We start from the raw sequence: 24,592 nt of genomic DNA, 5'->3' as shown, positions 1-24,592 counted from the left end.
AATATTCCATTGTGTATATATGTGACATTTTTATCCATTCATCTATTGAAGGGCATTTAGGTTGATTCCACAGTTTAGCTATTATGAATTGTGCTGTTATATACATTGATGTGGCTGTGTCCCTGTAGTGTGCTGTTTTTAAGTCCTTTGGGTATAGACTGAGGAGAGGGACAGCTGGATCAAATGGTGGTTCCATTCCCAATTTTCCAAGAAATCTCATACTGCTTTCCATATTGGCTGTACCAATTTGCAGTCCCACCAGCAGTATATGAGAGTACCTTTCCCCCCACATCCTCGCCAACACTTATTGTTGGTTGTATACCTAATAGCTGCCATTCTGACTGGAGTGAGATGAAATCTTAGAGTGGTTTTGATTTGCATTTCTCTAATTGCTAGTGTACATTTTTTCATGTATTTGTTGATTGATTGTACATCATCTTCTGAGAAGTATCTGTTCAGTTCCTCGGCCCATTTATTGATTTGGTTATTTGTTTTTTGGGTGTTTAGCTTTTTGAGTTTAATGTGACATTTCTTTGAGCAGTCCTTTATTGACACAGGCTTTAATTGATGGACATCTGTGGTTTGTAATACCATAAGAAATAGGAACAATTGATAATAGCTTAAGTGTCAACTATTAGCTAATTAATTCATTGAGTACTACTGGTAACTGAAAACCATCTCTTTATTAAACCTTAGGCTAAAAAAATATGACAAAGGTGGGTTTCAACCTTTTTTCTCCTTAGTTTAGTTGAAATTATTGACTAAATTTTTATTAGCCAGCATTTCAAAGATGTTTTTGAGAGAAACAAGTCAAAATAGAATTAAAATTTGCAGTAAAATATTTTCCTAAGGTCATTGCTTTTTGTGTGGAGAATTAATATATTTTATTAAAGATGCTGATGAATGCAAAACAATGATTTTAATGAAATACTTTTTAAAAAGAATTATCACAGTGTCTTTAAGAGTCTATGCATATGCTATCTACAACAACAGTAAACACCTTATCCCTTATTAAATTGAAGTTTATAGTTTATAAGATGTCTTTTTTCTTGTATTATATACTATGCAGAAGGTAGTATATTGTTTTTCACCCTTATATAATCAGGGTAACTATCCAAAATGCAGGCCAACCAATTTTAAGCTCAGTATCATTTCACATATGTTACTAGTCTTTGCCTTTTCTTTGATGTGCCAGATGAAATGATCAGTAATAAGAAGAGAACAAATCCACTCTTATTCCATAAGTTCCTCTTTCTTGCTGACTTTTCCACTGAAAACCATGTTTCCTATTTGTATTTATCTTCATTTTAGTCTTTTATGGAAATCATCTGATTTGTGCTTGTTCCCTCAAACATATGGTTTTTATTTCTAGCACAAAAGTCTTTTGAGAAATCTAATTTGACAAGTCGTATGCTATCAGAATCCAAGTGTTATAGAGCAGTTTCATTTGCCTCTTTAAAATTAGAATTTAGTTTGAATTTACTGTTCTTAATCTGCTGTAAAGCACTATAATTATTAATGTAACACTGAATTTCCTTCCTACTGACAATGATGCAAGAGTTTCTTTTTCTTTTTTGGTCCTGGAAGGTATCATGTTGTTACCCATTAAATATATGAGAATTGAGGTGAGAAATTCACTATATTGCTATAAAAATCTGTGTGAACACATCTTTTTCCTTTCATTACCCACCCCCTTCTCCATTGCTAGAATATTAACAGTGAATTTAAGTGAGTTAATTAAGCTCTATTCTTCATTAGTTCAAAACTCTAAAAATTAATATGTTAACAAAAGGCAGTATACAAGATGTCCAATAGTAAATTTATAAATATTAATGTACAGAAAATGGATGTTTGTATATCATAACATTGTCCTAGAAATATTTAATACATACCAAAAGTTGATAAATTGTCACAACATACTTTCACTTTCCTTAACATTTCCCAGGGCTTTAGTTTAGATATATTTTAATTTGATTTTTTAGGGACGATAAAAGAATAATTCTTTGGAATGGATTTTTGGTAAAGCATATGAAGCAATTTATCATGGGGACAGGTGCTAAGTACCCTGAGGGCTGGTGTCATGAGGTTAGCAGCTTGGAAGAAGGTTCAGGAATAGCAGTAGGCCAGATCCCAAGAGAATAAACAAAAGAAACCAATCACCATTTTTTCAAGTTAGAGGAAAAATCCTTTCAAGCTAGGTATAAACAAAGCAGGTAATCTAGAAATTGTAAATGTCAATAATTATATTGTCAACATCCCAAACTAGATCCTAATAATTAAGGACTTTGAAGTGAAAAATACCCACTAGCTAGGTGTGGTGGCATATCTGAAATCCCAGCGCTCAGGACAGTGAGGCAGGAGGATCACCTGTTCAGAGCCAGCCTCAGCAATTTAGTGAGGCCCTAAGCAACTTAGTGAGACCGTGTCTCAAAATTTTAAAAGTAGAATGAAAAGGGCTGGAGATGTGGCTCAGTGGTTAAGTTCCCCTGGATTCAATCCCTGGTTAAAAAAAAAAAAAATAGTTACCCACTACATTAGTAAGTCTAAAATTCAACTCAACTGGAGGACAGGATAGACATTAAACCATCTACTCTCAGTTCCATGGCTGATCAAGCCCAAGTATACCTTCTGAACATTGCTGTGCTTTCTAATAGAGGTGAATTAGGACCCTTCCTTTCCTCTAAGAGAATCAGCCTTAATATAACCCAGCATTTACTAGAGCGGGTTCCAGGTTTTATTTATTTATTTTTTTAAAAGTTTCATCATCCAATAAATTTGTATTCTGCACTATAAATCAAAATGTAAGGTTTCATTTTTTTTACTTTTTATCATATTTTATTTTATTTGTTCAGCAAATATTTATTTAATTCCTTTCATAAGCCAGACATCTAGATACTGGGGACAGAAGTGGGATAATATAGATGTTCTATATTTTAGATCTTCTAGCCAGTGTAGAAAAATAAATCTTGAAATAAATAATTGCAATATAGTATATTAAGGATTGAAATAGGAGAGATCAAGGGTCAAAGGGAATACACAACAAGAGCACATACTCTGATCTTCAAAGAGTCAGGGAAGAGACTTTGAAGAAGTATTGTTAATACTAAAAGCCTAAAGATCAAGTAGAAGTTGGGCCAGGAAATCTCAGTCACTTCAAGAGCCATAACAATAACAACCAATGACTAAAGCTGGCATGTCATTATACTCCTGCTGCCTCCCACATGCTATGCCACAGACTTTCCAAGCATTCCCTCAGCAATTTTCCTCGGCAGATCTTATTACTTATCCAAGGTCACATTACTAACAAGTAGCCAGAAGGAAAATTTACTGATTATTCTAACTCTAGAGTCCTCTTTCTGCTACCCCAACTGCCTCTCAAAGCCATTAACTAATTGCGATTGAATTTGTTTTGCTTCAAAAAAAAATTTGAGTGCTATGTTAAATTTGCTTTGGTTTTGATTGATGTGTGATATTACTTTTTTAAAAAAAAATAGATACACATTTTACAATTTTCACAGATGGTAGTAAAATTTGGCATTTGGGTGTGAGTTTCACATGCATATTATAGCACCAAGTTTTGAAGTTCACATTCCAAGTAATGTCTTACACATACAATTTCAACTTCACATTTTATTTTAACTAAATGGTAGGGTCATTTGAAAAGACAACTTTGAACCATTCCAAAGAAAGGCATCACTCACATTTTAATAGTAGTTCTAATTCTCTGGTACTTAATCCAGCTGGCTGTAGTATTTTATTTTTAAAAAATACAGTATATATATATATATATATATATATATATATATATATATATATATATATATATACACATATGTATATTTTTTATTGGTTGTTCAAAACATTACAAAGCTCATGACATATCATCTTTCATACATTTGATTCAAGTGAGTTATGAACTCCCATTTTTACCCCAAATACAAATTGTGGAATCACATCAGTTACATATTCGCAATGTTTACATAATGCCATATTAGTGACTGTTGTATTCTGCTGCCTTTCCTATCCCCTAATATCCCCCATCCCCTCCCCTCCCATCTTCCCTCTCTACCTCATCTGCTGTTGTTCAATTCTCTCCCTTGTTCCCCCCCTTCCCCTCACAACCTCTTATATATAATTTTGTGTTACATTGAGGGTCTCCTACCATTTCCATATGCTTTCCCTTTTCTCTCCCTTTCTCTCCCCCCACTCGTCTCTGTTTAATGTTAATCTTTTCCTCATGCTCTTCCTCCCTGTTCTGTTCTTAGTTGCTCTCTTTATATCAAAGAAGACATTTGACATTTGTTTTTTAAGAGTTGGCTAGCTTTGCTTAGCATAATCTGTTCTAATGCCATCCATTTCCCTGCAAATTCTATGATTTTGTCATTTTTCAGTGCTGCGTAATACTCCATTGTGTATAGATGCTACATTTTTTTTATCCATTCATCTACTGAAGGGCATCTAGGTTGGTTCCACAGTCTAGCTATTGTGAATTGTGCCGCTATGATCATTGATGTGGCAGTATCCCTATAGTACGCTCTTTTAAGATCCTCAGGGAATAGTCCGAGAAGGGCAATAGCTGGGTCAAATGGTGGATCCATTCCCAGCTTTCCCAGGAATCTCCATACTGCTTTCCAAATTGGCCTCACCAATTTGCAGTCCCACCAGCAGCGTACAAGTGTACCCTTTTCCCCACATCCTCGCCAACACTTATTGTTGTTTGACTTCATAATGGCTGCCACTCTTACTGGAGTGAGATGGTATCTTAGGGTGGTTTTAATTTGCATTTCTCTGACTGTAGAGATGGTGAGCATTTTTTCATGTACTTGTTGATTGATTGTATGTCCTCCTTTGTGAAGTGCCTGTTCAGGTCCTTGGCCCATTTGTTGATTGGGTTATTTGTTATCTTATTGTTTAATTTTTTTAGTTCTTTGTATATTCTGGATATTAGGGCTCTATCTGAAGTGTGAGGAGTAAAAATTTGTTCCCAGGATGTAGGCTCTCTATTTACCTCTCTTATTGTTTCTCTTGCTGTGGAAAAACTTTTTAGTTTAAGTAAGTCCCATTTGTTTATTCTTGTTATTAACTCTTGGGCTATGGGCGTCCTATTAAGGAATTTGGAGCCCGACCCCACAGTATGTAGATCGTAGCCAACTTTTTCTTCTATCAGATGCAGCGTCTCTGATTTGATATCTAGGTCCTTGATCCATTTTGAGTTAACTTTTGTGCATGGCGAGAGAAAGGGATTCAGTTTCATTTTGTTGCATATGGATATCCAGTTTTCCAAGCACCATTTGTTGAAGATGCTATCCTTCCTCCATTGTATGCTTTTAGCCCCTTTATAAAGCAATAGTAACAAAAACAGCGCGGTACTGGTACCAAAACAGGCAGGTGGACCAATGGTACAGAATAGAGGATACAGAAACCAATCCACAAAAGTACAACTTTCTTATATTTAATACAGTATATATAGAAGGAGATGATATTAAATTGATTCCCTCAAGTCTTTGAACCTGCCTAATACCTACAGCTTCTGTGCATGTTTAACAAAAATATCCATAAGTAATACAGACTTTATAGCTCATCAGGAAAGAGGCTTACAACACCAAGATAACTCACTATCAATACTTTTGAAGATTCTCAATTAAAGGAGCATTTGATAAATAGGAAAAAGTGGCTTAAGAAAATAAATTGGATTGCTGTAAACCCAGCAAAAATGTTTAAAATCCAATTAAGTAATTCTTCAGTGTTCTTGGAAGTGGTGTGAGTCATGCTTTAGTACCTAGTGATAGCTAATTGGGCTATATCATATAATTTGTAGACTTGCTTTATTTATTTGACCATGTCAACATGCTAATTATTACCAAACTTGCTCATCCTATTATTATAATTTTTTTTTCTGTGCTGGGAATGAACCTAAATGTAGCTACATTTAAATTTTATTTTTAAATTTTGAGACAGGGTCTTGTGAAGTTTCCCAGGCTGGCCTCCATCTTGTCATCCTCCTGCCTTGGCCTCTGGATTGCTGGGATTATAGCATGCACCACAGCACCTGGCTGAGATTACTTCTAAGTAACATAAATATTATATATATAATATAAAACATTTTTTGAAATTTCTCTATTTCATCCTCATGAGGTAATTCTGAGATATGAAATAATCATAAAGGAGAAAAGAAAAAGAAGAACCTGATTAATCTATAAACCTAGATTAATTCCCAAACCCTTGCAATTTATATTAATTTAACAACATACTGTTGCTGGATGAAATTTCACTTGTTATTTTTATTTTTATTCAGAAAAGCAGGATGGTGAAACAAAATTTTAAAAGAACTTCTCTTGTGTGGTATTTTATTTGTAATCAAACATTGGTTTATTTCCTTATTAACTATAAAACATGTTGGTTTCACCTTAGGGACACCACAGTACAAACGCTTACTCTTCAGCCTTCAGTTAAAGATGGACTGATTGTGTATGAAGACTCACCTTTGGTTAGTAATCCAATTATATGAATATTTTAAATGATAGCTGTGTTTCATCCTTTGAATAAGTAGAGAAATCTCCCATAGATTCTAATGTTTTTTAGACTAACTAGAATGCACTTGTTCAGGTGTTATTTTAGGGACAGATATTTAAATGTAAATTATTGGGAAATATTATTTCTAAAATTATATTCTCTTTTCAGAGAGAAGGGGTGGGGAGAGAGAGAGACATAAATTTAGGGAATGACAAAAGTCCTTTACTGATTTCTCTTCTAAAAATTTTTTTAAGGTTGCTATTGTTTCCAAACGTGTATAGTTTGAAATTAGGTAATATTTCTAGAAAAGTTTTTTTTCTTTTGGTGGTTTATTCTAATAAAGTGGTTTTATCTAATCAAATATTAATGTTTTAGGAAGCTGGGGGGATCCAGTCCTCAGCTTCCCATCTGAGACCCAGGGAAATCCCAGCCTGCCAGGCATGTGACCCTGTGCAGCAAACTCCTGCACAACTGCAGCACCAATAAGCCATCATGGGACCTCTGTGGTCCAGACCCAGAGATGTGAGTCTAGGATCTCCTGCCTCAAGTCATTTGTGTTGGGCCCAACTTTCCTTTTCTCTGTGCAGAGATGGGGTTGAGGATAAAAGCTCCATGTTTTCTTTTTCTACCCTAAAATTTACTTATAACCCTTAATGGTTTTTTTAATCTCTTATCAATTCTTTATAAAATATTTGTGGTAAAAGAAACCACCTATTTAATGATGTGTTATTTCCTTAAAATCATTCATCACAATTGTGCAGTCAGAAAAACTTATAGTTCATAATGTTGTATTTCTTGCTATTTAAAAACAGTCTTTACATTTAAATTCATTGAGTATTTTCTCCTACTCCCCCTGGGGGAAAGAGTTTTAAGAGTTTTTAGCTTTTATCTTTATTTAATGATGTCACCATTCACACAGTCACTCAAGTCCTAGGACTCTTATTTTTCTTTTCCCCTCTTACTATTCAAATGGTTGCCCAACCTCGAGTTTCTACCTCTGCTGAACTCCTCAGATTAGTCTAACACTTTTTATTTCTGTTTTCTAATGCTGATGCCCAATCAGGTTCCCAAACAAACTCTTTTAAACAAATTGTTACAGTAATCCCCTTTTAGTTTATTCTGCATGTGGCTGCCAGATTAAATATCCTAAAGTGTACCTCCACAGTTTTTTTCCATCATGTGTGAACTCACAAATATTAAATTATATCCCATTATTTAATGAGGGAAAGTATGTATTTATGGGTCTGGCAAACAAATTCCTTAGTAGTAGAAACCCAATCTACTCTTCTAGTGCCTTTTTTCTCTTTTCTTAGATTTGACTTCTATTTCAGTTAATATAAACTACTCATATTCACTCTTCAATAAATATGCTCCAGGAGTTTGACCATTAGTTTGCTTTTTTGTTTTGAATACCACATCTCCAGCACCATGCATTCTGATCTATTACAATATTAAAATATTACACTCTTTTTAAGAGCTAGAACAAATGCAATATTCTGATACAATTGCTTATGGTGTCTCAATTCCTCTTAAATTCCATGGAACTTTGATTTCTCTATTTATTATACTTGTTGTACATCTCCCCTATTCTAGGTATGAAATATTATTTGGTATCATTATCATAGGAATAATTCTAAACTGAAGGTAAATGAAAGGATTCCTGTGAAGTCAGTAAAATAGTGACTATATGAAGATTCTGGTGGAGATACATAAATTTTGTTTTTAGCTGTGCTGCAGATTTTGAGTGTGTATGGTAGTGTGTAGCCATAACTTAATACTAGCTATTATAAATCCAAAGCACTAAGTGATAAAGCTTTAATAATGCTTACTTTTATTTATTTGTGTTTGTTTACGATAAGTTTTCTGTCTTCGAAGGTTAAAGCAATAAAGATGGGTCATGTTCTGGTTATAGATGAAGCAGACAAAGCCCCAACAAATGTCACCTGTATTTTGAAAACTCTAGTAGAAAATGGAGAAATGATTCTATCAGATGGAAGACGCATTGTAGCAAGTGAGTATTAAAACTGCAATGTTTACTGTCATATCTGTAATTTTTTATATCTCTGGTATGGACTCAAGCAGTAGGCATAATTTCAATATAAATTAAATTGTCCATGTTGATAATTATTTATAAAAAGTAACATTTAAATATAGCTTTATAAGTTTTACTCTTTTGTGGGAGAAGGTGCTAGAGATTGAACCCAAGGCCTATTGCATGCTAAGCACATATTCTACCACTGAGCTTATTCTGAGTCCCCAGTTTTATTTTTTATAGCCAGGAAGGCATTTTTGAAAATTTCTGTGGTAATATTAGGACAAATCAGTGTCATATTTTTCTACCCTGAGAATACTAATATATACTTTATCAATTCATTTCTCCATTATTTGTGTGATTTATTTTCTTTAATATCTGGAATTTTAAGACTTACTTTATTATTAGCTCAATATAATTAGAAAATTTGCTAGACTTATACATGTACATATACACACACATAAAATACTTATTATGTATTTGTGTGTGTATTATTGTTAGGAAAAAATGAAGAAGGATAAATCTTATCAGTTTATTTAACCTACAAAGAATATTAAGTTTGTTTAACACAATGTGAGAATATTTTCTAGCTTTTAATTTTAAATTTTTGCCTCCTGAAAAGACTAGCCATTGAAAATACATATCCACTAGCCTAGTAACCAAACAAATTAGGATAACTAAAATCTGCAGTATTTGAAGATAGTGTAAAGAAGACCCCATTCAAAAGATACAAGATGACCATCATAGAAGTGTTCCTCCTGGACATTACCATTGTAAGGTTGCCATATTGAACCTCAGTTCAGACTAATAATAGCGTTCTATTATTTTAACTTTACACTGAGTTTCATGAAAAAAATAAGAACTTGGGTTAGTCTGAATATTCTCTCTTAACATCTTTTCAGACTCTCAGGATTGGAATTCTGCCGGCTCTTTTTAGAGGTATCTCAAGGACACTAAAATGGGAAGAAAGATTTTCTAAAACAAAATCATAGTTAAAGAGTGATTATTTCCTGGCAACCCTCTACATTTTCTGATATGTTTTTGAAGGATAACTGACAAGTAGATGGGCAAAATAATTTCCAAACTCAAGCATGATTGTTCATGACTAGAATTTGTTATTGTTGTTGTTTTGTTATATTTTGTTTGTTTTGCTTTTTTGGTGCTGGGCACTAGACTCAGAGCCTTATGTTAAGCATGGGTTTTTTCGCTGAGGTACACTGCCAGCCATGTAGATGATATTTTAAATAAAGGCACATGAAGCTCTTTTAATGGAGCTTCATAAACCATCAATTCCAGTCCTATCTTGTTTCATTTTCCTTGCTTTTAAAAAACATTCTCCATTTTTATTATCATATTTCTTTTAATTGAATAATTAAACTTTGCCTATGGCTTCATACTCCTGGTTTTCTTTACTAAAATTAATCGGGATAAATGTTAAAAAACTATAGGTTGTATTAGCACATGCATATATGACACATTGAAATATTATTGTTTGGTATCATAAATGATTGTAACTATAGGTCTTACAGACTCATCTCAAAACTCCAGGTGTGTCATAACCACCATGTTTTAAAGGTGGACAGCCTAAGGCTAGGGTTTACATAAACCTAGATGGTAAGTGGTTCTTCTTAAAATAACCATAATAAAGCTCTTACTAGCAGCTCAGACATTATCTGGAATGTGCACCAACCAGGAGATTATAATATTTAGTTCCTTTAATGCCATAAACATGTGCATAAAACAATTCACTAATTAGAAACAAGTCAGCTGGGTTTTTAATTTTTTTTTAGTTGTAAATGGATGCAGTACCTTTATTTTAATTATTTATCTTTATGTGGTGCTGAGGGTCAGTTGAACCCAGTGCCTCACACATGCAAAACGGGAGCTCTATCACTGAGCCACAACTCCAGCCCCACAAGTCATCTTTTTACTAATGAATTGGCAGTTTTTGAGACCTTTATTTTATGTAGTTATGTTGTAGGGCGTGTGACCTAAACAAGAATGATATCTTAAGCTGCATACTCTAAGGCTTTGTGCAAAGGGATGCAGCTGATAAAAAGTAAAGATTGTGTGGATTTTAGCCTTGGGTATTCCTTGTAGCTCATTATAAATTTTTATTTATTTTTTATTTGTTTCAAGAATAATGATATCTCAAGCCAGTATTGTAAGACAGTGTATGGATAGATTTGCTTTTTGATATATGTTGCACATTTACAACTTGCACATATGCAAGTTCTTGTAGAGTTTAGTATATTTATCAATATTCTGTTCTTGAGCAAGCTTTTTCAAGCAAGTTTTTTCTGCAATTCAGTTGTCACTATGACTACTTGTGTTAAAGTCACTAACTTGATATTCTTAAAAATTATTAAATATCAATAAAGAATAAATGGAAATTTTGTTTTTCAGATTCTGCCAACGTGGATAGACGAGAAAATGTTATAGTGATTCATCCTGACTTTAGGATGATTGTTCTAGCCAACAGACCTGGATTTCCTTTCTTAGGCAATGATTTCTTTGGCACCTTAGGTAAAAAAAGTAATGCTGATAATAACAATCACATTAACAATAATATTAACAATAACAATGTTAATGAAAGTGCCAGAATGGCTGTCACGGTTACTCTATGCTGTACCACAATAACTTCCCTGTGTATCTTATATTCAAAGAGATTATTCTTCTCTAGTCAATTAGCTAATGACTGATAGAGGTGGGCTTCATATCTAAGTCAATTTGATTCCAGAGCCTTTTTTTCTTAATTATGTTAAACTATATGTCATTCAGGTCTTTTTGGAATGAAATAAGAAATGTTTTTAGTGTCTGTTTTTGTTACATTTCCCTAACTATGAAAAGGGCTAAAACAACTCTGAGGAAACACATTCACACTGATTAGAGGCCCTGGAATAAACTTAATCATCATAACCTTGAGGAACTTTTCTTTTCTGTGACAAATATATATTTCTGGACTCTAGTACTCAACATGAGGCAGGGTGATTCTCCTCATAGGATCTTTGGCCTAGTAATTCACATTAAGGAATTGACCTGATTTAAGTACAAGTATAGACAATACAGCATGTTTGTAATAGCAAGAAAAGAAATCAAATACAATAAGTCATGAAAGTGGTACTCTATCTACTCTTTGAGGTTCTCTTCAGGGTAGAAGGGATGTATATACACATATATGTCTTACTTGTGTAGAATTTCTCCTAACACAGAAAACTGGCAAGAAGGGAGGGTTGTTTGTCTTGAAATTCAGAAATGGACATGTAATTTGTTCATTTTACTATTTTTGTATTTTTTAACCATATATAGATATTTCTGTAAAAGCCGTTAACCATTCATGCATTACTGATACTCTTACAATGTAGCAATGTGAAAACACTAAAGTAAACTTGTAATTGTTTCTAGTGTGAAAGGTTTGAGTTTTTTTCATGTAGGTTCTTCATGGGTCACACACATCATATTAATTTTAATGTCTATAAGAACATTAATTCCCTATTCTGTCTTTGTCTTTCATCCTCCTCTGAATCCTGAAATCTGCTGTGGCTCAGATGAAATTCCAGCCCTCCCTGCAGTCACTTCTTCCACTGAAGTCCTTTCAAGGAGAGAGAGAGAGAGAGAGAGAGAGAGAGAGAGAGAGAGAGAGAGTGTGTGTGTATTTCTCTCATACTGAGTCTAGAGGAAGTAAAGAGTCTTTGCTTCTTGTTGCTATTTATGGGTTATTCTCTTTGTTTCTTCCTTAAAAGTTCCTAGCTTTACATCTTGTGTCGTCAGATTATATTATTACAACCCCTTGTTGCTGTCGTCTACCTCCTTGTCCTTTCTCCATGATTTTTTGTTCTTTGTTCACTGTCACTCTGTCTAACTCTAACTGCTCTGGGAGTGTTTGCAGTATAATGCATGTGGCTTTTCCAACTCTCTGGTTTCAGGGCTTCTTGGATGTTTTTATTCAAGTGATTTTATTCCATATTATACCTCAGCTACTCACTTCCATGGACATATCCTAGTTTTAATTACTGAAACTAATCTATAATCTCAATTTTATAATTCTATTTATAACTTTTCCTTGGGTTTTTATTTCATCACTGCAAAACCTTCAGTATTTCCTGTTACTACTTCTAAGTAAGTACCCCAAATCCAGCAACCCTTCATACCAATTAGAAAACATACACACATAGAGCTGAATATGGTTAGAAAAAGTAACCTCACTTTTCTTGACTGGGGACCTCAAGTGTCCCTTATTGCAATCACACTGTGCCTTCCTAGTTCTTTTACTTTCATGTTCTCTTAGGTAAGTAATTCAGATCTTCTCTCCCCTCACAGCTCTAACCCTGATGGGTGAATTTTCTTGTTTGTTTTAAAATTATACAATACTTCTGCAATCACTTGTGAGAAATTGAAACATAGAAGGAGAAGTCTTCTTCACTTTCCCACCAGTCCATACCACCAGTTAGGTATGGACAGCCCATACCTAATCAGGATTCAGTTTCTTGACTCGCTTTCCATAGGCCTATTATTTTTTCCTAGCTTACCTACTGTACTGAGAAAAAAATAAAAACAATAGAAGTTCACATCCATAGACTTGTGTCCCCTGAACATTCCATCCATAGTGTTGTGATTTCCCACCATTTCCAGGTAAACCATTCACACTTTCATCAAGAGCCAGTCCCTCCATATGAGTACACAATTCCACTTTCTTAAGGATAGAGCTTGAAAAATTCTGCCTTTCCTCTCCCATATCAGCAGTTTCCTTCTTTGTTCAATTGTTCCCATCAGCAACCAACTTTGTTTCCTTTTAAGATATCTTCAATCTTAAAAAAGACCCTCTAATCCTCTTTTTTGCTAGCTGCAATTGTATTCTTCTACTATCCTTTTTAGCTACACTCCTCACAGCAGTTTTTCACACTCAGAGAATTATCTATACTTGATAGCTGCATTTCTCCTTCACCAGTATCTCTTAAGTCCATTCTTATAAGATTTTTGTTCCCATCTCTCCACAGAAACATTCTTGTCTGGGTTATTAGGAACTTTTCCACTGTTAATTTGGTGATCAGTTTGTAGTGCTCATATTTTTTAATCTGTTAGCAGTACTGAATAGAGTTGACACAGTTGGTCACCCTCTTTTCCTTAATGCACTTTCTTGTATTTGACTTCTAATTCTCCTCCAGTTGCTTTTTTGATTTCTTTCTACATTAATGGCTATTCCTTCTCAGCCTCCTTGTTGCACGCTTGATATAATGCTGCTAGTCCTCTTTTACCTAACTATGCTCATTCCTTGGTAAAATCAGAACATGTTATGTTTTAAAACACCATTTATACTCTTGTTGTTGCCAAATTTTTATTTCCAGTTTAGACCTGTCTCCCAAACTATACACTGATATCCAGCTATCTATTCAATAGTTCCCATATCTTAGATCTAACATGATTGGATCCACAATGAATTTACTTTTCTTGATTTACAGTCTCTTTTTTCATCTCAAATGATAACTCCATTTTCTTTGGCCCAAAAATATTTCTTGACTTTTCTCTTTCCTCTTGATTTCTTACCATCTATCAGGAAATCTTATTGGCTCTATCCTCAAAATATATGCAGAATTATGTTATATTCATTATATTACATTACAGCTGTATCATATTATAATTATATTACACTCATCACTTCTATCGGTCACCATTTTGATCTGAGCCACCACAGCCTCTCATCTGAATTATGAGAAATAGTTCTCTAGTGGATCTCCCTGTTTCCACTGTTATCTTTTGTCTTGAACTGTGAAGGATCTAAGATTTTACCCTCCCTGCCTTTAACCTAACAAATCAGCTTGCCACCATTTTATGCAGAAGATACTGGACTCCTGGGTCAGAGGAAAAGGAAGGATTATTACTCACAGCAAAAGCAGATTGGCATTTGTACTAGTTCCTCAAGGGCTAGGTCCCACAAGATAGCACAAAGAGGATCAAATGACTCCTGCTTTTGCATGAGATGCTTTGCAGCAGGGGGAAGCTTAATGTTAGGTAATCCAAATGTTTCATCATGGACAATAAATATGCCTTATGTTGTTCCAGAGGGAAAGATATTTGCTTTTCAAACATTCTTAAAAATATAGTCAATGGAGTCAGTGTCTTTGCTAATAAGATATGCTACAATGCTATAGATCCCAATACCCTTCTGTAGTCTCTTCTCAACACAACGGTCCATTCATTTGTTAAAATTCCTTCCTGGCTTTCCACTTTACTTTGACTATAAGTAGTCTGTATAACAGTTTATAATGTCCTGTGAGATATGTCTCCCACATCTTGTCTTTCTGACCTCCTGCCTTATCCTGTTCTGAACTGCTTTCCCTGTCACTCATTCTGTTCCAGCCATTCTGTTCTCCTTCCTCTTCTTTTCACATGCTAGATATTTTTGCTTTAGGGTCTTTTATTAGCTGTACTCACTGCAGGGGATGCTTTTCCCCCAGATATCTACATTTTCTTAGATGCTACCTTGTCAATGAGTTCTACCTGGTTGATTTTCACCACCATAACTACTTCTATTGTCCTATACTATGCCTTTCTTTTTCTTTGAAACGTATACTTTCTAATAGTTATCATTGATCTTCCTTTGCTTGAATATAAACTTCACTAGTATAAGGAATTTTGATACATATGAAATACCTAAATACGTAAATACATATAAAGTACCTAGAGTTGTACTTGGCACATAGAAGATGTTTAATAATTATTTGATGAATGAATAAATATGGATACAATTGTCTTTTTTAAATCAGTGTTAAATTTCATTTTCAGCAAAAACTGTTTTACATTTTATATTTGAAAACTTTGTGATAAAAGTAGAAGTTATCATGGCTTTCATTTTAATTGAGTTACTTTTAAATACACACACACACACACACACACACACACGCACGCACACATATGCACGTAGCCCTACCCCCACACACACAATAACTTTATTCAGATGGTTTCTAAATCAGAGTAAGATCTTACTGCTATCTGACTAGGTATCTTCTTTTTCTAAAATGAACCCCTTAAGTGATTTAAGTTTATTTATTTTAATTTTCTTTATACCTGTTCTTTTAGATTATGAATCAGGGAATTTCATGACTCAGCATGAACAATTCATCCTTCTTTTGAGAATAAAGTGTATTTCTCTAATTCATTCCTTCTTGTATAAGTAACAGATTAAATATTTTGCATTTAGAATTCCATTTCTTGGTTTTAATTTAGACAACATCTCTGCAGTATTCTTTTCTAAAACTCTCCTCTAAGGTATATTCTAGTAATCTGCACACTATATAACTTGTTAGGGTAATAATGTTACTAATTTTCCATTCTTTAGAATACATTAAAAAAAGCATTCACATAAGATGAATATATGTAATTTCTGAAGATCTTCAACATTTGTTAAAATTAAAAAGGCAGTCTCAGAACCACGTGAAAATTATACTCCTATTAATGGAAAAGGAACAAATCACTAGAATTGTATTTGTTTGCATGTATGCATTTATTTTAAAATACTAAAGCAGATCTGGAAAAGTTAATGCGCTGAACTGCTACCAATGAGTGCCTTTTAGAGAGGGAGTGACATTGGCAGAGATATTGAGGAGACTTTACCTTTATATTTCAATATCTCTCAGGAAGCATTTTATTCAAGTATTATGTAAATTTTAAAAAATATTTATTTGTTAGTTGTAGTTGGGCACAATACCTTTATTTATTTATTTTTATGTGGTGCTGAGGATTGAACCCAGGGCCTCGCACATGCGAGGCACACGTACAGTCGCTGAGCCACAATCCCATCCCCTATTATGTAATTTTTAATGGGAAAAAAACTCATGCCAAATAAACCACCATCACCCAGTTTTCTTCCACTTCACTCATTTCTTTCTTCTCTCTACAACCCTATTGTTGGATGGGCTTTCTGTACTTTGATGAGCAACCAATGGCTCTTCAAACAGCTATTGCATTTTCTCCAGTAGCGTTATAATGGATTAGTCACATGATAAATGTGAATCTTCTTTCTCCCTTAGGTGACATTTTTAGCTGCCATGCAGTTGACAACCCCAAACCCCACTCAGAACTTGAGATGCTCAAACAGTATGGACCAAATGTGCCTGAGCCCATCCTTCAGAAGCTTGTGGCTGCCTTTGGGGAGCTGAGGAATTTGGCTGACCAGGGCATTATTAGCTATCCTTATTCCACCAGGGAAGTAGTAAACATCGTCAAACACTTACAGGTATGGCACGCACCCGGACACAGAGGTTTAGAAAACGCCACTAATCTCTTTTTATTCAGACTACATAATTTATAATAAGCCTTTCAATTTCTATAAATAATCCAATTACATAATACAAAGTGTCTGCAGTCTAAGTTGTGAATGTAGAAGACAAATGAACATTATCTGTTAGGCCTTTGAATTGGCTTTGGCAAAGTTCTATACCATGGTCATCACCAAGCAACTAGGAAATTTGTGGAGGAAGGTTCAGAGGGGAAGGTGACGTAAGAGTGAGGCAGTGAGACAATGGGGAGAGATGTTAATTTGTTTGATTTACTCATTTCATAACATATATATGTGTGTGTGTGTGTATATACACAAACACACACACACATATATCTATAGAAACATTCTATCCCATAAATATATAAAGTTATCTGTGAATTAAAAGAATATATTTGGGAAGAACAAAAAGAAAAATAGAAAACATTATTCTACCTATAAAATCATAAGTCCAATTTAGTCAGTTTAGATCCCAGAACCTAAAGAAAATCAAAACACAAACAGAGCCATTACAGAACCCAAAGGAACCACCAGTGTACATTTAGCTGTAGTGGTACTTGTTTTCTTTCCCTCTACTGTTCCCTATTTTTCTATTCACTGTACTTTTTATGTTCTTCCCTTATTTTCTTGTTCCTTTATTTTTTTCATTTATTAATAGACTAATTTTTCTAAATACTTTTGTGTTCATATTAACACTGCCTTAACTAATATTTTAAAATTGTTCATCTGGTACTCCTTTTAAGGGGGGGGGGGGCGAAAGCAGGTATAATCACTGAACACCTGGTTCTGAGTTCTCCCTGATGTTTAAGAGTGGGAACAGTTACTCCTGAAATTCTAGTATTTATTTAAAAAGAAGCAAACATTAAAGGATAAAAATGTATGTTTTCCAACTATCTCTGTATCTAACAGGCTAGTAAATTTCTGCTAAAGTTCATTTGTGCATTTTGTTCTATCAGTTTAATAAATCTTTATAATGTTGTATACTTTATCACATACATAATAAGGATTTTATTTTATTTTTTTAATACAGAAATTCCCCACTGAAGGTCTTTCCAGTGTAGTTCGGAATGTGTTTGACTTTGATTCCTACAACAAGGACATGAGGGAGATTTTGATTAACACTTTACACAAATATGGGATACCTATTGGAGCAAAACCTACCAATGTGCAGCTGGCAAAGGAGTAAGGCAAACTCACTGTTGATAAAATGTTCTTGAGCATTACTCTTCTGATTCTGAAATACTGATAATTTCTATTCTACTGAATTGGTGTGGAAATCACTTTCCATAAATAACCTTTGCAAATATATGTTGCTATTTACTGGCTGGTTTTCAGTTGAATAGCATTATTTATAGACTTGTAAATTGAGAATTTCAATTATAAATATCCCGTGAGTAGATGTAATACAATCAAATAAAGGGAAATATTTGTTTCTTGAACAGTGTCTGTTCTTTTGTTGAATTACAATGGGTCTCGTTATTTCATAATCCAGTGCAAAATTGTACAAACATGAAAACTACATTCTAATGTACATTTTGTTATGATGTTCTTATTTATATCACCATATAGATTATGGTAGTTTTCTGAATTTATAATCTTATTAACTCAGTTATTTATTTATTTTTTAAAATTTCAGCTTCATAGATTAAAGAGATAGGCAGTGAGAACAAGCAAGTTCATTTCGTATGTGCCAGTTGCCTTCCTTTTATTTAGTAATCACAGGCTATACTTAACCTTAGTTAAGATTCTTGCAAATATGTTGTTTCCCAGAATGATGGTTGGTAGAGTTTGTTAGAAGTAACTCAGCCAGTGCATTATTTCACTGGAAAATAATTTTATCTTATTTTTTAAAAATATTCTTTAGTTGTCTATGGACCTTTATTTTATTTATTTATTTGTATGTGGTGCTGAGAATCAAACCCAGTGCCTCACACATGCCAGGCAAGCACTTTATCACTGAACCACAATACCAGCCCTCTGGAAAATAATTTTAAATGTGCATAGTTTATGGATAATGCATCTAATGCCGACTTTGTCATAAATATGATCATTTTTCATAAATTCATAAGATACAATAATTAATCAAAGTAAAATAATATTTGACAGTCTCATATAGAGGCAATATAAAGTTTGTTAAATACAAATTAGTGATTAGTTCAGTAATATATATTTTTTTCTAAGTGTATACATCATCCTTATTTATTTGTTCTTTGAAGTCATTGTAAAAACTTGTCACAATATACATATACACCATTAAAATAAATTTTTAAAGTATCAGAAATTTCTTAAAGAGAAACAAATATTTCCCTTTTGTGGTAAAAGCACAACATAGAATTATGTTAAAAATTATCCGTGTACTAGTTTGTATTATTGAGTGATTTTTTTTCAAGAATGATTGGGTATCAGTTACTTAGCATAAACTTTTCTGTACAATTCTTTTTTATCTATTGATTAGCAATCAGTATGCGCATTTTGAAACTAGGTGAGTAATTGAATAGGCATAAGTTATCTCGTATATTAGTAAGTTCAATATGCAAACTTCCACTACTACCCATGTTTATTACTTCCTTTTTTATAAATTACATTTTCATTTCAAAATGGGGCAGTTTTATTAATATTAATAAATTTATATAATTAGAATTATTTTTATGGAAATAGGCTTATGATTAAAAGTTATTGGTAATATTTATTTAAATATTAAAATAGTAGATCAATCATAAGAAAATTGTTGGCAATTTCAGTTTCTACAGATGACAGATTGATGGTTTAACTTATGATCATCCTAAGTTCTAAACTGAAAACTTCTTGCCATGGCATATTAATATTTGCCTTTGCAAGTTAATTACAATTCTAGTACTTACACATGAGTGGAAGCAAAAGTATACTGAGCCTCGAAGCAATATGGTCATACTCATCCTTAAGATGGGGTTGGAAACAACTATTTGTCCACCTACTGCATATAGCTAAAAATAAACTTATAGCAGATGTGGAGGATGAGTGTATTTTTCCTTTGGAGTGGAGATAATGGTTGACTATAATTTGCATAATCATTCAAAGCCTTGTTTTCCTTATCTGTAAACTACAGTGACTTCAGCAGTTCAAAAGAAGTGATGTTTTATTGCCCATTAGTGAAATTCATAGGTTCCATAGCACTATTTCTATTAAATTATAAGCCTTGTACTTAAAGAAGGTAGCATGATAAAGTGAACAGCTTGGGAATCTAGCAGTCAACCTGCATACCTAGGCCAGAAATAGAGAAACATAATAGTTAAAAAAGACAGAGTCCTGCCCTCAGAGAGCTCGCAGTTCCATCTTGGTCATTTGAATTTAGAGAAGTTACATCCTGATAAAATGAGAGCTTTTATTATAGACCATATAATTTACTATCTAGATCAGGATATTTTTGAGAATGGAGGGGGAGAGCTATTGATGATAACTCTGAAAAGAGATGTGAAATAAGACTCTGTTCTAGTCCAGCCTGAATAAGTGTGTGGTTGTCCTCATTATAGAGCATTAGCAAGGTTCCTTCCTATTCTAACATTTTGCATTTTTTATGTAATCTTTTAAAAAAATTTGTAGTTGTACATGGAAAGAATGCTTTTATTTTATTTGTTTATTTTTATGTGGTGCTGAGGATGGAACCCAGTGCCTCACTCATGCTGGGTAAGTGCTCTGCCAGTGAGCTACAGCCCCAGCCCTTTAATGTATTTTTAATGTCTCTCAATTCTGCAAAAACAAGCCAAAAAATAAAGAAATAGTACAGGTTAGATATCTCTAATCCAAAAATCCAAAATACTTCAAAATCTGAAACTTTTTGAGTGCCAAAATGATGCCACACAAATGGAAAATTCCACAGGTATATTATAAGGTATACCTGAAACATACATGAATAATATTTAGATTTGGGTTCCATCCCCAAGATATCTCATTATGTAATTGCAAATATTCCAAAATCTAAGAAAAAAATTCAAAACCCCAAACAGTTTTGGTGCTAAGCATCCAGATAGAGGATCATCAGCCTTTACTAATACTTACCTTTCTCCCCCTTGAGTACCACACAGTCGACAGTAATCACATAGACTTCTGAAAATTTAAAGTTGTCCCCGTGCCGTCTAATATTTGACTTTGACTTTTCTCCACCTTTTGCTAAATGTTTTGTTCAACTAGACCTTTAGACTAAGCTAGTTCTCCAAGGCTGGTTCTGCCTAGCTCTGCAGGTTGTTTGTTGTTTGAAGAGGATCCTCTTTAGATTTCATCTCCTAGGGAAGAAGGGTAAAATGACTCAACTACTATTACTATCCTTTTGCCATGATAGACAAATTTTTATTGCAACCTGTTAATTTTCTTTTCCTTTAATTTAACCATAGTCCTTATTGAATGGGAGCAAAATTTACTTTGAGTCTAGACCAAGATGGGCATAGTTACGCTTAAGATGAGAACAGAAAGATAATTTCGCCTCCTACTACATATAGCTAAAAAGAGACATAAAGCAAATGTTGTAGCAGAAGGAAAATTTTTACACAAGAGAGAGATGACACTAAACCATTATTTGTATAGTCATATAGCTCCTTCTTCAGTTGAAATCAGAATATACTCTGACTGTTTAGAGCAGTAATATCATTTTAGTGCTCTTTGATGAAATTTCCAAAAGAGAGATATTGTTATTTGCCTTTGTTCTCCTAAGTAGTATAGTGTTGTTACCTTTCTCTAGGTTTCTGCACACTTTTTAAAGGCCAATGTGATGAGACAAACTTGTCTTCTTTAATAAACTTTTCCCAAACCTGGCATTTTTAGACCAAGCTTTATTTGATGGTTCTTTTTACTTTGCTTTAGACCACCATAATTAGCTCTTCTTCCTGATTTACAAATGTGTTTTCAGTTCTAGATAGTAGAATCAGCATTGGCTGATTACCTAGCCTTCCACATAGAGTTTACCCATTTCCACTAGTATCTCCTGAGGTTGATTGTTTTGTTGATTGGTTTGGTTTTGGTCCCTTTGAAAGTTTCCAGTACACAAGAAAGCATGTCAAGGAGATGATAAACATAACCAAATAAGGAGGTACACTGTTAGAAATTATTTTTAAATGTAAATATTATGCTTTACATGGGATTTGAATTTAATTCTCTGTTTTTTAGTCTATAGAGCAGCAACTCATCAAGACAGTCAGTATTGTGTGTTGTGCGTACACACATCCATAAATCTGATTTTTTTTTCAGTACTATAAGCAGAGATAGGAGGGTTTGGGTTAAAATATGAACTCTTTGAGTTTTAAACTTCATTGTTGGATATACACCCACACTTAAACATATATATATATATATATAGATAGATAGATAGATATAGAGATAGATAGATAGATAGATAGATAGATCAGAAGTACATCTAAACATTCAACCAAAAGCATATAGATTATCTACTCTAGGGGAATATAGATAACTATAGATAAACATATAAATTTCTAAGTAGAGTTTGCTTGTTTTGGCCTTACATGAGCTTTTATTTCTGAAGCTTCTTTTATTTGAGAGTAAACATACTGCTAACATGTTAGCACTTCCAAATTAAAAAGTGTGTTTCACAGCAATTTGCAAACTGTCATTGCGGGAAAACATTTGTTTTAAAGGAAGAAAAAAATCCTGTTTTCTTTTTCTAAACATCCATTTTAAGTGACTTATCTATTTTATCTTAAATTTGTGTACCATTTTCTCCATAACCATTCTTAAAATGAGAATTGTCATCTTTTATGTCTACAATGGAATGTGGATATTCTACTTCTAAATAAAATTGTGTAACATTTATAATGTCATAATAATGCAATCATGGTAATGGGATAATAATGATGATGAGAGAAACATAGGTAACTATGTGCCTAGCACATGTCCAGCTATTCTCTACACAAATCATATAATCCCTTCAATAACCTATGGGGTGTGTGTGTGTGTGTGGTGTGGTGTGTGGTGTGTGTGTGTGTGTGTAGAATTGAATTTTGAAGTTAAGGAATTTGAGGTACAGAACAGTCACATATCTTGCCTATGGTTAGAAAGCAGGGGTACACCTTTGATATTTGTATATTCAGAATTCTAAAGATAATATAAATAGATTGACATGATTATGGGCAATTTCTAAATCAAAGTTATTATTGGAGACTGGAAAGTATTGTTGTTGCATAAAAGAACCTTTGAATTTTAAGTAATCAAGTTGGAAATCATCATTGTTCCTGATATTCTATGCTTATAATAGACAAATTCTTATTCTTCGGAGAATTACGACAGATTCAGATTTTTAGGTTTTAGTCATATTTCAAAATGAAAAAATCAGCCACAAAACTGATGAATATAGACTTTGGACACAACAGTGATTATTTTAGAAGCCTATTCATTCCTATTTAAGTTTTCCTTTTTGTTATAATGGAGGATCTTGAAATAAAACATAAAGTAATTCATTCCAAAAAATGAGAATTCGAGAAAACTTTGCAGGCCTACCATGTGTAAGACATGCACTAAACATCATTTCTTCCTGATTTGGAACATGAAAGCTATTAATGGATATTTTTCCCTCAAAGATTGTGATCATGTTAAAATGAATCAAACATACAAGAAAGTTCTCTCCACTGTCTGAAGTTATATTTTTGTGTTTTTCTCTCCCTGTCTTCCATGGTAGATACCCATCTGTATGTAAAATCTTTCTCTTTGCTCCAAATTCTTTGCTGTCAACTCTGTTGATTTCTTTTTCAATGCTGCTTAGTTTATTCTTAAACCACCTTTTCTTTGTCCTAGAGCACTGCCTATTTGTCACTGGAAAACTAGTTATGTTTTACTAATCATTTATTTGTATCAGTCAAGTAGTATTAAAATTTTGAAAAATTGAGAAGTTTTGTAAGCTTTATTTTTAAGACAAATTTACTGAATAAAGAGTTATATCCCATTTATTTTTAAAGTAAAAAAGAAATGAAAATTTCTCTAATTCTACCATCCAGAAATAACTGTTGACAGATCCTTCTGGACCTTTCCTTATGATTATATGTGTTATTTCATGCACTGAGAAATATTTCTTTTCAATCATTTTTATTCTTCTGAGCCTTTTATCTTTATATAAGACACATGTTCCTAAAACGGGATTCTTTTTAAAACATTTCATTCTCAAGCTGCTTTCTTGAAAAGAAAGTTATCTAAATGAATGAGGTTTAATTATGTATAACACTTCTCTCACATTTCTACTTTTTTCTACCATTCCCCTCACTCCTTAGATTTTAAGCTTAAAACATTTATTCTAACCACAGTGGATAGATACATAAGGCATATGAGATACTCACATAGTATTAACAACGTTAATATCAATGCTTTGTGTCTTCATGCATATGTTTAAATGTCATTATGCTTTTTAGACCTATAAAAATGCTCTCCACCAGATAGTCTGCACATCTAAAAATGACTGTGATGTGTGACTACACTTTTAAAGTGTCCATAGCTGGTGAAAAGCCCTATTAGAGCCTGTAATTACTGCTCAGATGTCCTGTGGTTAGGCATTCTGTCGCTGCTATCATGCTTTATTTAAGATATTATAAAATCTCATTTTTCAGGAAAATAAGATAACTTTGAATTAATGAATCCCAAAACCACTTAGCCAATATTTTTATTAATTTTTTTTAATATGTTCCCAGTTTAACAATTGAAAAACACAGTGGGGACAGAACAGGAAACTTAGTGGTAGAGTTCTTGCTTAGCATGTGTTATCCTGGGTTCTGTCTCTAGTATCACAAAACAAAGACAAAAAT

The 24,592-nt window shown here is 33.4% G+C and overlaps 1 protein-coding gene across 1 annotated transcript in view; it reads left to right on the top strand.

Moving 5' to 3' along the window:
* Positions 1–24,592, top strand: part of Vwa8 (von Willebrand factor A domain containing 8) — a 392,265-nt gene that overhangs the window by 212,836 nt on the left and 154,837 nt on the right. The window contains exons 22-26 of the mRNA XM_076872295.1: positions 6,412–6,487; positions 8,389–8,524; positions 10,952–11,071; positions 16,573–16,778; positions 17,851–18,002. Of these exons, the coding sequence (XP_076728410.1) occupies positions 6,412–6,487; positions 8,389–8,524; positions 10,952–11,071; positions 16,573–16,778; positions 17,851–18,002 (690 nt within the window). The remainder of the gene's footprint in view (positions 1–6,411; positions 6,488–8,388; positions 8,525–10,951; positions 11,072–16,572; positions 16,779–17,850; positions 18,003–24,592) is intronic.

The sequence above is a fragment of the Callospermophilus lateralis genome, chromosome 12, assembly GCF_048772815.1.
Source record: "Callospermophilus lateralis isolate mCalLat2 chromosome 12, mCalLat2.hap1, whole genome shotgun sequence".
Taxonomy (NCBI): domain Eukaryota; kingdom Metazoa; phylum Chordata; class Mammalia; order Rodentia; family Sciuridae; genus Callospermophilus; species Callospermophilus lateralis.
Note: the sequence above shows the minus strand (reverse complement) of the source record. Positions and strands in the feature narration are given on the sequence as shown.